Below are 14,367 nucleotides of genomic sequence, written 5' to 3'. Positions count from 1 at the left end.
CATTCCCACATGTCATCACATGTCATTGAATGGTAAATACCAACTTGCTTCTATAAGGAACAAGCTCAACCCACTAGGAAAACCCCATGCCAATATGGTTAGAACCAACTGGAATGCATCACCACAACTTCTTTCTAATTATTCTAATGCTAAAACAAATCCTGTAGAGACAATCCAAACCGCTCTCCCTGCCACTCAAGTTCATCAGATTGGATACCATACGAATGGCTATGGACTCGTTGTCCATCACCCAAATTCTTGATCTTGTAAATCCACCTTGAAGTAATCACTAATTTTCCACAGATCTTGGCACAATGACATCCTTCAAACTTGCTGGCCTGCTTGCTTCTAGACCCCTTTTGGTCAGTACAATTTCTCCCTCTCGAACACAAATCACTTTTGGGAGAATCCTCTTGCCACAAACTTTGCTTCGTTCTTCCAATGCTTCCAATTATTTCCAAATCCATCGCAACCTTCATGATGTACCTGCAATCCTCACTAGGAGGCCCATAGAAGAATGATTATAACCCATCAAAAAAAAAGACAAGAGCCTAACAAATCAAAACAAAAATAATCAAGGAAGATCAATGTAGAGTACTTATCTTTTGAGGGTTGTAGGGAATTTCCAACTCCCTCTTCATCCTTGCTTTTTTTGCAAAATCCATCTTCGTCCTCATTGTCAGCCATTACTTCAAGTTGCTTGCCCTTTAGTTCGAGTTTCTTTGTTCAGTGAAATCATCAACTTTCAATGCTCTAGCTCTAGGGTTATTTCCACAAACCCCACAAATTTCTTAATCATATCCTTGATCATTTATCGAGGGTTTACAAAGCCTAGGACTATTAGAACTTCCAAGAAGGTCTCATAGCACAAGTGTTATGACTCTTCTTCTCAGCTCCATTTGTTTCTAGAGAAAATTTCTTGAATGAAATCAAGTTGATCATTTCTCAAATACTTGATGGAAAACTCTGCCATATACTAATTTTCTCAATTAGAATCAAGCAAGGTCTTTATCACTATATTTCATCTATACAATGCAAATAATCCTTTATATCTTTGACAAAAACCATTATTCATACAAGGTATACAACATTAGAACATGCAACTTCAAAACAATGCTACTGTTGTTGAACACATAACTTATAGTATGATGCAACTCAAGTCCATATAAGGACTTCAATCCAAATGATCACTTTTAGATCTTCTAGGGTTTTATAAAACCCTAAGTTTATCAGCTCTTCCAAGAATGAGAGACCCTATTATCACAATTCCTTCTAGCTCAATGTATACAAGACATCACATATTTCATTAAGAATTTTATTTGACCATATTTCCACAAGACTTACGTCAACATTTTCAGATTAGCCTTCTTTTAGCAAGTTTCTTGAAATTGAATTTATTAGTAACAACATTCTTGATTCTTCATTTAGATGGTTTCTTAAACATGATTCAACACAGTACTTGGAAATAGTTCAATTAGGCCTAGGCGAAAGTATTTGACTAAGCTTCAATTTCGGCTTCATTCAACCTTATACTCAAATCTTGGTTCCTTTTTCACTTAAACTTTTGAATGCCCTTGAATTGGCTATATACATTAAAGAGAAAAGCATACCGAGATTACTTACCTTCAAAAAATGATAAGAGTCAATTTGAGATTTAGGAACTAGATATTTGTTCCCAATGGCTCTTACACAATCTTTCAATTTTCCTTCTAGGTCTACCAACTTTATAGATACTTCTCTTGCTTGATATGGAGGAGCCTTTTGCCCAACTCCCTTTGGCCTTGGAGAAATTTCCTTGGTGGATTAGTTTATGATATGACAAAAATGACTATGTCGATCTTTATGCATAAGTAAACCTTGGAACTTCTTTTTAATCAGCTTGAAAGGAGCCTTAGAACAAACTTCATCTGAGCTCGAACTAGGCTTTAAGAATGGTCATGAAATAGATATCTAAGCTTAGACTAGGCTTAGCCTCGAATATCTATGATTCCTTTTTTGGTCATGATCTGAGGCTTCTCGACCTCTATTATTTGCACTAAGACCTTTCGACTTACATAATAATCTTGCAACCATGAACCTAGGGCTAGGGAAGCGCTAATCTTATCACTTTCGAACACTGATAGCCATGAACAAGTCTCGAACCAATCTTGACCTGACTAATAATTATCCATACTCAAAACTTTGTGTTTTAGGCTTTGGTCCTTCATAACTGGACTACATATGAGGGTCTCCTTTTAATCACAACCAAAATTAGAACTAGAACTTCAACATTCCTTCATACTTGGTCTAGACATAGGTAGAGCTAGGACAAAAACGCTTCTCAGACAAAGATACAAACGTGTCTTTGTTCCAATCTCCTTAGTGGTTGCTCTTTAACCAAATCTAATTCCATGATGACTTATTAGGATTTCCTAGACTGATAATTACTTCTAATGATTTCTTCATTATTTATATTGTCACTTCATCATTAATAAATTATACATAGGAAATCTTCAACATTAAAACAATAATAACAATAGAAACATAAAGAGACAACCAAACAAAAAGGACACAATTTATCTTGGGAAAACCTCAAACCAAGGGAAAACCCCACAACCTTTTCTTAGATATTTTTTCCATTTCAGCAAGGAATACAATCTTAATTTTCTAGATGAATCAAGTCAAATTGACTAGTAACCAAACCCAAACTACCCATAAATAGCCTCAAAAATTTTCAATCTACCTTAGAGGATTCAATGTACCTCAGGAGAATTTGGTTTGCCTTAGATTTCATCTTGATTAGCCTCAAATTTCGTCATTTTCTAGATATGAATAGTGCCTTAAATGATCCAAATTTCTGTCTCAAATGTGATCCATTTTCCTACCCAAATGAGGAGGACGAATGACATATTTATAGTGGTCAAATGTGCCCAAGTGTTGTGATTGTTGCGCTGAGCCGCCATGAACAGATTAGGGCCAACTTTACATTTTGGAGGAAGAATTCAATATAAAATTTCAAAATTTACTTCTTTTAAAGCCGTCTTGAAATACAATCTAGATTTTTTATTTCTCTTTATTTTGTACAGCTAAGACCAATTATGAAGATCGACCATAGCTACAAAATTCCAACAAATAGATCAATGTTTAAAATGAATGTAGATTGATTTTAATAGTGTAATGTCCCTAAGACATCAAAAAATCATAAACATTCAATTATCAAGATAAGAGATGAAACTATTCATACAATTTAAAAGATCATTGAGCCCCAAGGGTTAGCTCAGCTGCTCAAATAAGTGCCTCGCTGTTTGGGAGGTCATAGGGTCAATTCTCCCCGAAGCCCTTGGGGTTAGGCCTAGCTATTGGTCGCGGGGCTTGATACCCTTGATCAAGCTCAAATATTTCCGACATAGCAACCACCCAGTGACTGTGGGTGTCTATGAACCACCTGAGAAACACCAAAAAAAAAGAAGTAAAAAATCATTGCAATAATTTTAAAATGTGAAAATAATAAATAATTTTTACCATAAAATTTTAAAAGACTATTTTTTATAAATAAATAACATATTTAATGATATTCAATGTAAAATTATAAACTTAGTACATAGGTATTTTTGAAAATTTAAGGATTTTTCAAAATTATTGATGACAATGAATGACATTATCTTATTTTTAAAAATTTACAAAGAAACAATCGAACATACTAACATTTCATTTTTTGTTTCTTAACATACTAATATTTACTTTACATATTGTCAAGATATTAGAAAAAGTGTTCTAATACAAATATAATTCTCATTCACCAACTTATCCCACCCTATTATTCTTGCCTTCCTAATTCTAGTGTTACTTTTGTAAAACTCAATACTAACATTCACATTAATATTAGAAAGCTAACATTATGTAAAAATCATTTATACAAACACAATCTAACAAGAAAGTGATTCATGTGCCAACCACAATTTTTAAGGTCCTTGGTATATACTCAAACTTGTTGAATAAGTGGATTTCCAAGCCCACTACCATGAAAATTTCCATTTGTGTATATTGTTGTTTATATAATTAAAATGGATTTTTTTTTTTTTTTTTTATTTATTTATTAAAGAAAGATGATTTAAGCTTTGTAAAAATGCAGTTACATAGTTTTGTATGAGTATTGTTGGCCTGTTATTGATTCCACCTATGTAACATGAAGTTAGCTTATACAGTAAAATCTTTCGGTAAAAATCACATTCAAATTGTTGGTCGAGAGCCACTTAATGTAACTTATTTGTATAATATTATTTTTTCAGAAATCATATACAAACAAAAATATTCAGTCATTGAAAGTCATTCGACAGTTTTTAAGCTCTTTCGGTAAAAATCACATTCAAATTGTTGGTCGAGAGCCACTTAATGTAACTTATTTGTATAATATTATTTTTTCAGAAATCATATACAAACAAAAATATTCAGTCATTGAAAGTCATTCGACAGTTTTTAAGCAGGTTTTGCAAGCCTATTCATTTTTGTTTCTTAATATCATAAATGTCTATTCATTTTTGTTTCTTAATATCATAAAAGTCTATTCATTTTTGTTTCTCAATATCATCTTAGGTTAAGAAGACTATTTTTTTTTAAGAAATGCATATTCTTATTTTCAAGATGTGTTTAGCACAGTTAAATTAATGCTCTTTCTATTAGATATTAATTTATGTTTAAAAATACTAAAAGTGCATTAAAGGCTAACAAGATATGTTGGCATGTATGTTCCTCGTGGCTTACAAGGTATAAGTCTTACCAGCCTTCAAAACAATTCAAATATTTATATACATTAAGTATTGCATTTTGTGTAAATTCCAACACACGGACCTATACTCTTGTGTCCAATGTACATGAAATCAACCATCAATGCCTCCATGTCGACATTCTCTTAGGATTTCAAGGATTTCTTATGGATACAAGATGAGCCTATTCTATCGGCATAAAATGAATCCTATAAAATCATAGATTATTATGCAAACTTGAAATTAATCCAAATATATATATATATTCAATTTTTAGATGGTTTCATATATATATATTCAATTTTTAGATGGTTTCATATTATTATCTCTGCATTCCTAAATATATGAAATGGTACTAAGGCCTCTTATCCACTTATTTTTCACAACGTGGCAATAAGAAGAAAGAACATACGCTGGGATTACTAGCAATGAGTGAACTGTTGGCACTTGGGTGAAAAGCATATCTGTGGATTTCAAAACTTCCGGCCATTTAAAATAGGAAAATCCAAAATGAACATATTAACAGACTGTCAATGCCATTAATATCCATCAACCTTAATTCTGTATTTCAAAGTATTCCAGGTTGGTTAACAATGTAAAACCCAAGCATATCTTTGGATTTCAAAACTTCCAGCCATTTAAAATAGGAAAATCCAAAATGAACATATTAACAGACTTTCAATGCCATTAATATCCATCAACCTTAATTCTGTATTTCAAAGTATTCCAGGTTGGTTAACAATGTAAAACCCCTTGCTTATAGATGATTATAGTCGTCGTTAAGAAAAAATCCTCTAAAATATTTACATTTCTTTTTCCAGGTATTAATATCAGATCTCACGAAATCTGTAAATACCAAAAGTTACAACTAATATATTTTGTATACTTACATGAAACATGACATAAATATTGTGACGTATGAACTATATCTCATGTAGTTTCCCCCAATCAAAGAGAGGTTGGGGAAAACTATTTTGATGTAATGACGGGTTAGCAATAAACTATTTAAGGGATGCCAATTGCACCCCTCAGAATATAAACATCATGTTTTTTCAAAAGAATATCTCAAATTTGCAAGCCAACTATACTCAAATGAAGAGCTTTGCGTCCATCTAGCTCATTCTGTATGGCATTGTACAATGACATTATAAAGAAGTTAGATGGAACAAACCCTTTCAATTTTGGGCATTTCCTTTCAAAGAATGGAAATTAATCAATATACAAGTGCATGTCCTTTCACAATGCCTTGGGAGAATGAACCGGTGTAGGCAGTAATTCAAGCTACAAAATCATGAAATGATACTGTACATGCCCTCCAAGGTTGACATTTTGAAAAGTTATGGATCTGTTTTAAAAGCAAGCTCCATGGAATTGACATTATGCTCAGAAATAACATGGGTGGCATCAGTTAATACTGACGAAGATGGTTGAAGGTCCAAGGGTGTCTCTGGTGAATTCAAAATTGTTGGTGACATGGGAGAGTCACCATTCATACCACTAGGTGACAGGGCTACTGCTTTCATCTTATTTGACTTAGCAGCATCCAAAAGAGGATCTGCAAGAAGGGCCTGGTCAAAGCAGGCAATAGCCTCTTGCCACCGTCCTTCCACAATGTATAGTAGCCCAAGATTGTTGCATGCTGGTGCATAGCTTGGGCAAATTTCAAGGGCCTTTGCAAATGCCTGGTGTGCATCAACAAACTTCTTCTGTTGCCGATACAGATTCCCTAAATTTGAAAGCACACTGTGTGCTTGTTCAGAAGTAGCAAGAGAGAGTGCCCGCTTATATACATCTTCAGCCAAAGACAGATCTTCAGACAGTTGCAATGCGATACCTGCAACAAATGACCAATTGTCAATATTAACTGCAAAGGACGCCTCGTTTAACTGTCCAAGAATATCCATCAATTTTGCAAAAATAATTCAAATGAACAAGAACTACCATTCTATATATGTTCAAGAAATTTATGACCATTATCTTGTTCCAGAGTATACCATTTCCATACAAAACTAGAAGTCAGCATCCATCAGAACAAAACAACAGTCTTTTCTTGTGCTCTTTCCAAGCCCACTACCAATTACAAATTATCCAATCATAATCCATGCCACTAGAGATCGTAAAACCAGAAAAATATTCATTTTATGCCATGAAAGGATAAACTTGGACAGCAGAGTGAAGCAAAGCTCATTGCTAGATTACTTCGATTTTGTGAATGCTCCCAAATATGGACTTTACTATTATCTTTCTAGCTGCAATTGTATTAATGAGCTATAAGTCCAAATGTTGTTCTGAAAATCCCAAGATAGAAACATAATTCTAGTCCTTGTATCACTCCCTTGTGTTCATGAATTCCCTATCATTCAGTTTGCTATTGTATTTCTGCTGTCAAAATGGTTCTTACAGTACTCGGTTTACCAAGCAATCCACAGGAACGTAATAGCAGTGTTTCCAGCCTAAGGAAACATACACCTATTTACTCCTGCCTACAAACATAGGAATAACTCCTACTCAATTTTTCAATTTAGCTGCTGCATCATTTTCCTTGTTTTCTCTTGACATTTCCTGTGTACATCAATTCTACATATTGATCTTATAAACCACCATAGAAAACTGTTGAGTTCTATAGTTGCTTTGAAAAAACAGTATTCTAAAACTATTTCTAGTATCTAACAAACACACTCATTGATTGCCTTTTGATTCATTGACATTTACCATTTTTGAAGTAATGTAATGAACAATCTGTTGCACATATGTTGTCATTGATGTCAAGTTCAGGGCGAGCTTGTTGAGTTGTCATGCATGACGCTTATGCTGTCTTGGTTGTTTGTCAAGCTTATGATCACCTGCTTGTTTGTTGAGTAGCATCTCTTTGAAAGCATTTTGTCTGCAGGTAACTTGCTCAAAAGCACATGAAAAGTGCTTGGTTAAATATCCCTCTCAAAGACCTTCCTAGTGATATATGGCATTTAGACTAACTCTGAAGGAAAGAAGGAAAAATCAGAGTTTGGTTCCAAAGGCTCAAGATTCTGCGAGGGCCCAACCTCGTCGGATCAGCACCAATCGGCAGTGGAAGGCAGAAACTCAGGGGGAATATGCTAATGGCCGATTGGTGGTGACCCGACAAGCCATTGGTCATAGTGCTTGGTTGCCAAAGATCCTGGCAATAAGCGCCTAGGTGTCTATCGGACTGCCCAACTAGAGATGGTCTTGCAAATGGTGAACATGGCTGATGAGCAGCAAGCGGCAAGGATTTCGGTCACAACACCCAGTCATGGGGAGAGTCGTGAGCATCACCTAGACGTTTGACAGACTGCTTGAAGCACAAAAGCCTGTCTATCAAAATGAGCGCAGCAAGTGGTGAGCCATAAGGCTGCAAGTCACAACCCCTAATCGCAAGGAGCTCAGTGGTCAGCGTCTAGGTGCTTATCGGACCGCTAGGTTTAAATAACTTGCTCACAACAAAATAAGCAGTGAGCAGCAATCGACAAGCGATAAGTTAGCATAGGTGGCACCCAGATGACATGGCAAGGTAACAAGGCAGAGACAGTTGGCAGGCCGATGAAATGGCACCTTGAGGTGAGGATGTGGCATGTGGATTTGGGATTTTTGGGTGGCCAAGTCCCTCTTTTTCGAGTGACATGTGGCAAGTTGTGTGTGTTGGAAATATGGTAGCCATGGTCGGTATTTTCATCTTGAAAAGAAATTGGAAATTTGAATTTTAAATTTTTGCCTCTGAATATTTCAAGTCGGCCTCATATTGTTTAGGTCAGTTGGGCCTCTTGGAGGCACCTATTCAACCCCCTTATGAAGTCTATATATTGGAGAGCCCTCCTCCTCATTTGGGCATCAACACATCTCTTGGTTATCTTTGTTCTGAGAAGACAATAAAAGAAGAGGAGGTCGAATTTTGTGCAAGGAAGGAGGGTTGGATGGCTTAGCACTTGATCTTATGCTTCTGGTTAGATGTTTTTTTGATGTTTTGTTTCTGGATAAATTGATGGGCATTGAACTCTCTCTCTCATAAGGGAATATCCCTAGGTTTTCCCCTTGTGGCTTTTGCCCTGGCCTCATGCCTAATGTTTGCATCTTGTCTCATTGTTATCTTTCCACTGCTCTTTCATGTTATTGGTTGAAATTTTCTTTTGTATAATTGCTTAATGATATTGAATGAATGTTATATTAATGTTAATTGATAACTAGAAGTAGTTATCTATGGAAGAAAATTATTCTAGCTTGTGCCCTAGAAAATTCAACATCACAATGTGGCAATGACGTGGACATGGCATGGCCAATCGTCCATAAGCCATTGGAAAGTGCCAGGCAAGTGGGCCCAATTATCCTCTGAGGTGCCACCTTGCACAGACGAATGCAACAAAGGATTTTGGAAACCCGCCCCCTTGTTAAAAATTGAAAAAGTAGGGGGGCCGAAGTCATGTCTCCGCTGTTGGATCTTATCATTGTAGAAGATCACTTAGCATGCACTACAAAGGTGGGGGTGAGTTAATTCACACATACGACAACTTGTGGACCCTGCCATGCATTAAAGCTCAGATAGGTGGGGGGGGGGGGGGGGGGGGGGGGGGGGCAGAAGTGATATTTGTTGAAAAAGTGTAACTAGGTTCGGTCTTCATAATGACATGTAATTGTGATTTTATGTAAAAGATGTAAAGAAGAAAAATAAAATTATTGTAATGCTTGCATCATGGGTTTCATGAGAAAGATATTTTATTTTTAGTATAGGCTCCCATTGAGAGCCCTTAGGAATTTTGTCATCTAGTCATAAAAGTATAAAGAGTCATTGTCATGTAATGAAGACATGTTACACATTGTAAAGAGTCACACTTGTCTATGTAAAGTCATCCTCCAAGACCTTGTCACTAGCCCTCTTCAAGTCCACCTACAACGAAGGGAGAAATCCAAAAGATGATGTCGGCCCTCCTTCAAGTGATCATGTCGGCCCAAAGGACATGAGCAAACATGTATATATACAAGTACTCGACCTCACTTGGAAGCAGGCAATTCGATCAAGCAAGTCTACAAAGAAGTGCGAGAAACATACTAGAGAGAGCCTCTATCTCAGCGAAGCAAGAGGGAAGAAGAGTGAAGTTAGTTTGTGGACTGTTTTGGGTAATATATCCTCCCACGTGTGAAGGCAGAAGATACAAAGGTGCCAGAAGAAGGTTGAAGTCTTGCAGCTACATCAAGGTGATCTTATTTGGGTAGAAGACCTCACTAGAAGGAGCCGAGTAGAAGTGCAATAGGTCTCTCTCTTGAAGAGACTCATTAAGGAGCGAAAGTGTTCTAGGGTTTCTGAAATAGGGTTGCAGACCTACATCAAGGAGACCGAGATTCTCAAGGAAGCCAAGAAGAGGAAGAAGAAGAGCAGTGTCGGAAAGGAGGCTAGTGACTTGGTCTTGGGAGGACTCTAGTGTCAAGGGTCATTGTCATGGTCTTGGTGTTCGTCAATTGAAGATCTATAAGAAGAATTTCGTTTGGGTTTTCCTCTCAAAGAGTGAGAGGTTTTGGCCTTGGATGACAAGCCTATATACTATGTCTCTTGTCTCTCTATTTGTTCATGATATGGTAATTGTCTTGATGAAAAGAACACAATAATAATTACAAGAAAGAGAAGATCATAATCAAGAAGCAAAAGTATATCACAAGCAATTATCATAAGTAGAGAAATCACCTAACTATTGATGCCCTAGATTTCTCAACAACATCTCTACTATCGATCATAATTGGATCAATAAGCGTGCATTAAAGTAGGTGGATAATTAACCTGGTGAACTTTGGTGTGGTCATGGTATTGCTGCAAGGAGATATCTGAGCATCCGCCTCTTTGAGGTTGAAGCAAGCATGCACAACTAGCCTAAGCCTAAATTGGGATGTGCATGAAGTTAAAATGATGGTCAATGTTTTAGATCGATCTAGATTTCATGGTGAAGGTATCCGGGGATCTGGGGGTCTGGCTATGTACAAAATATTTAAATACCTACATATTGAAATCACGAATCAAATCTAGCCATTTAAAGACATGGTCCCAACACTCGATCATATGGAGTGTGATTGAAGCCATTGGAGCTGGAGTTATAATCCATCCAACTGAATGGAAATCCATATGTCCAAGAACTCGTTTCATATAAGTGGATTTGAATCCAGATTTGCAGGAATGCATCTTTAGACAGGGTCATATCATATGGTCACGTGGAACCAAATCCGATCCCCCAAAGAGCCAAGGAGACGTTGATATGAGTCTTATCCTAGCCATCTCGATTGAATCTCCAGCAGAAGACATTGTAGTAATACTCCAAGTTTTATGGATGGTCTTCCATGGAATTTTCATCTTGTCATGGTTTGTTGACTTGGTAAAGTATTAATAAGGCAAAACAATTTGGAATTGTGTAGTGGATGTGTGTCTTGAATGTGTGGTGCTTATGTAGTGTGTGATCGTCAGTCTGGCTTGGTTACGCAAATAGTGAGAAAAATAGAGAAGCAAAAAAAAGGTTTCCGTGACTAAGAGCTGAATCAACCTGAGAAATGAAGTCCCTAGAGACATGTGATCGTGAAAGAGGTTAGAGGATAAAGTCCATATATACATGCGAAGTTGTTCAATGTTGTAAAGTCCAGGAGCAACATATAAGGACTGTGGATGAGCCAAAGATGAAGATACAAAACGAGTGACATGCAAAATAGAGGAACAACACAATCACAGTTAAAGATATAAAGAAAGGATTCAGTTAAGAATTTCAGGTTGGTGCCTCCTTCTAGTTGGTGCTGGTAAAACATTTTAGGGGGTTGGTGCCTCCTCCTTGTTGGTGCCAGTAAAACATTTCAGGAGGTTGGTGCTGGTGAGGCCTGGTATTGCACCAAGAGTGTTGCAACTCCCAAGGGCTCCTCAACTTAAATTATCAACCCGAGGTTCGTACAAACTTAGAGGTGACAGTGTTGTATGCACAATAGGTTAGGTTCTACTCATGCCACCCTCAGTCATGACATCAAATCAAGGTGTTCAAAGACCATTCCTCCAACTTAACTATAGTGAAAACTCTTGATGAAACTGATTTTAACTATGAAAGTGAAAATGTCATTCATTCAACTTGTAGATGCTAATTAACATTACATGAGAGAAAAAGGGCTAGTCTACTTGTAGAAGTGAAGCTACTCTATTTTGCACATTTCATCAAATCAATAACCTACTTGCATGTATCATTGATCTACTTTAATTTTGCTTGAAAATTAGAAATCTAACTTGTAACATGCTTGTGAATTAAAAACACTAATTCTACTATGTTTTGCAGTGAGGAAAAGAGGAGGTTGGAGTGGTCTAAGAGCTTCTCTAGATCATCAAATCACAAGTTGGGGGTCATTATTCATCTTAACCAAGCTAAGGTTGAAGTGGGGAGCAAAATAGGTGGAGGAAAATGGTGCTACATGAGGTCTCGTATTGCTACAGGAGGCCCTGTATTGCTACAAGAGGGGTTCCGAGAGCCTTTTGATGGTGGAGATGGTATTTTGAGGGTAGGAGAAGATGGATGAAGGTAGGAGGGAGTGAATGAAGGTTGGGGAAGCCTCCTAGCCAAGCCCAGGACCTCTCGGAGGTCTGTCTTGCACCAAGGTGGATGCCCATGGTGTCCTTAATTGCCTAAACAGAATGACTGTGGAAACAAAGTTTAAGCAATATGTGTTGAAGAAAGTGTAACTAGGTTCGGTCTTCATGACATTGTAATTGTGATTTTTATAAACAAGAAAATGAATTTAATTATTATGCCTTGCTGCATGGGTTTCATGAGCAAGAGGTTTATTTATTTAGTGGCTCTGATTGAGAACCTTAGGATTTATTTTAACGAGTCAATGTCACACTCTTCTTGAGCCTATGTGTAATGTATACAAGTCTATAGAAGGGTCTAGCAATGCTTCAAGACAAGCACAATCCTCCTAAAGACAGCAGCCAGCGAAATGTTGAAGAGAACAGTTATGTCAGCCTCAAAATGAATATTAATAGTCACGTTGACTCAATAAACAGACACATCGGTTCAATTGACACATCGACTTAATATGGGAGACTAACCACTATAAATATGCGACTAGAGTCACCACAGAAAAATAGAATTCGAACATACCTCTGCAACTTCGGATGGCACAGTGAGTGCAGGAATCTCGAACAAGATACAATGTTACAGAATCTTAGGCAAGCACAGGAGTATAGACACTTCGGATTCCCTTGGATGGGTACAGGGATCTAATCCGCATTACAGGAGGACACTGTCTTGTGGAAAACTTCAGTGAGTAGATTAAAGTATCGGCATAACTATGATGATAATCTTGGTGCAAGAATGTCAATGTCTCGATATAGATAAGATGATAAAGATCACAATGCTAATCACTGTCTCAACGTATCAAATGGAGAAGATACACTCGCTGTCTTGGTACAACTATGATCTCACAAGTAATACACTTTCAACATACTAACTATAGTCATGACCTTAATAGAGAAGATCACTGTCTCGGTGAATCTAAGTGCATCTCTCCTATATATATATATATATATATATATATATATCAGATCTCTTTGTTATGGAGAAGATCTCGGTGAGGATGCAACAGTAATGAAGATCTCTATGGTAGTGTAGCAAGGTGCAATAATGATGTAACAATAATGGTGGTAGAGATGATCTCAGTATGCAGCAATGATCTAAGTAAAGATGGAACAATGATGAAGCAGCAGTGATGATGATCTCAGCAATGACAAAGAAGAGGATTGTTGTCTTGGTCTTGGAGTGGCATGATAGGTCAAGGGTCATGCTCTTGGTATTTGTCAATTGGAATCTCTATAAGAAGAATTTTGCAGGTTTTCTTCTCCAAGAGGGAGAGGTTTTGGCCCTGGCAAAAAGCCAACATTGTGTTTTCTTGTCTCTTTAATTTTGGTAGCTATTTGATGAACTAAGAAGACACACTCTAATAATAATAACAAGTGAAGATTGTGCTAAGAAGTAAAGTTAATAACTCACAAATAGTTATCATGCAAGAAGAATCTCATCAACTACATTAGGCCTAGATTCTTCAACATGGTATCAGAGCTAAGGTGATGAAGTCAAAGGAAGGGCAAAAAAAAGAGACATTCAAGGATAAGCTTCAAGAAGGGCATCAAAGCAAGTTGAAGGGCCTTGTCAAAATTGAAGGATCAGTCTACAACAGCAAGGGGTTTTGTCTATATAATCAAGGAGACAGTCTACAACAGCAAGAAATTTTGACTTTGCATTCATCATCAAAAGGCCACCAAGACTCTCATCAAAATGTCTACAAAGCAATGAAGCTCAAAGGACCTCAAAATCGAAGATCACATCATCTTGAAAAAGGTTGAAACCCTAGAAGCAATCCTGATCTACACTACAAAAGAAGGCAAAGCATATTGAAGGCAATAAGGCATGGACATCTTCAAAAGATCATCTCCTTGCCCTAGAAGAAGATCATCCAAGGAAGCAGCAAATCATCCTCATCAAAAGGAGCAACCTTTTCTATTAAGGAAAGGCTTTCTCATTTGAAAGAAGATTATTCAAGAGGAAGCTCTAATGCATCTGCTTCAACCACTTCCAACGTGATCAAGGTGAAGATTTTATCTTCA

At 36.9% G+C, this 14,367-nt stretch overlaps 1 protein-coding gene across 1 annotated transcript in view; it reads right to left on the bottom strand.

The window, feature by feature from the left end:
- Positions 1-5,253: 5,253 nt before the first annotated feature.
- Positions 5,254-14,367, bottom strand: part of LOC149206056 (tetratricopeptide repeat (TPR)-containing protein) — a 310,884-nt gene continuing 301,770 nt past the window's right edge. Inside the window, exon 9 of the mRNA XM_089395272.1 lies at positions 5,254-6,576. Coding sequence (XP_089251398.1) covers positions 6,080-6,576 — 497 coding nt within the window. The 3' untranslated portion in view covers positions 5,254-6,079. The remainder of the gene's footprint in view (positions 6,577-14,367) is intronic.

The sequence above is a fragment of the Pinus tabuliformis genome, chromosome 1_2, assembly GCF_031772625.1.
Source record: "Pinus tabuliformis cultivar Carrire ecotype Pingquan chromosome 1_2, CPIR1, whole genome shotgun sequence".
In the NCBI taxonomy this organism is placed as follows: Eukaryota; Viridiplantae; Streptophyta; class Pinopsida; order Pinales; family Pinaceae; genus Pinus; species Pinus tabuliformis.
This window is presented reverse-complemented; position numbering and strand designations above follow the sequence as displayed.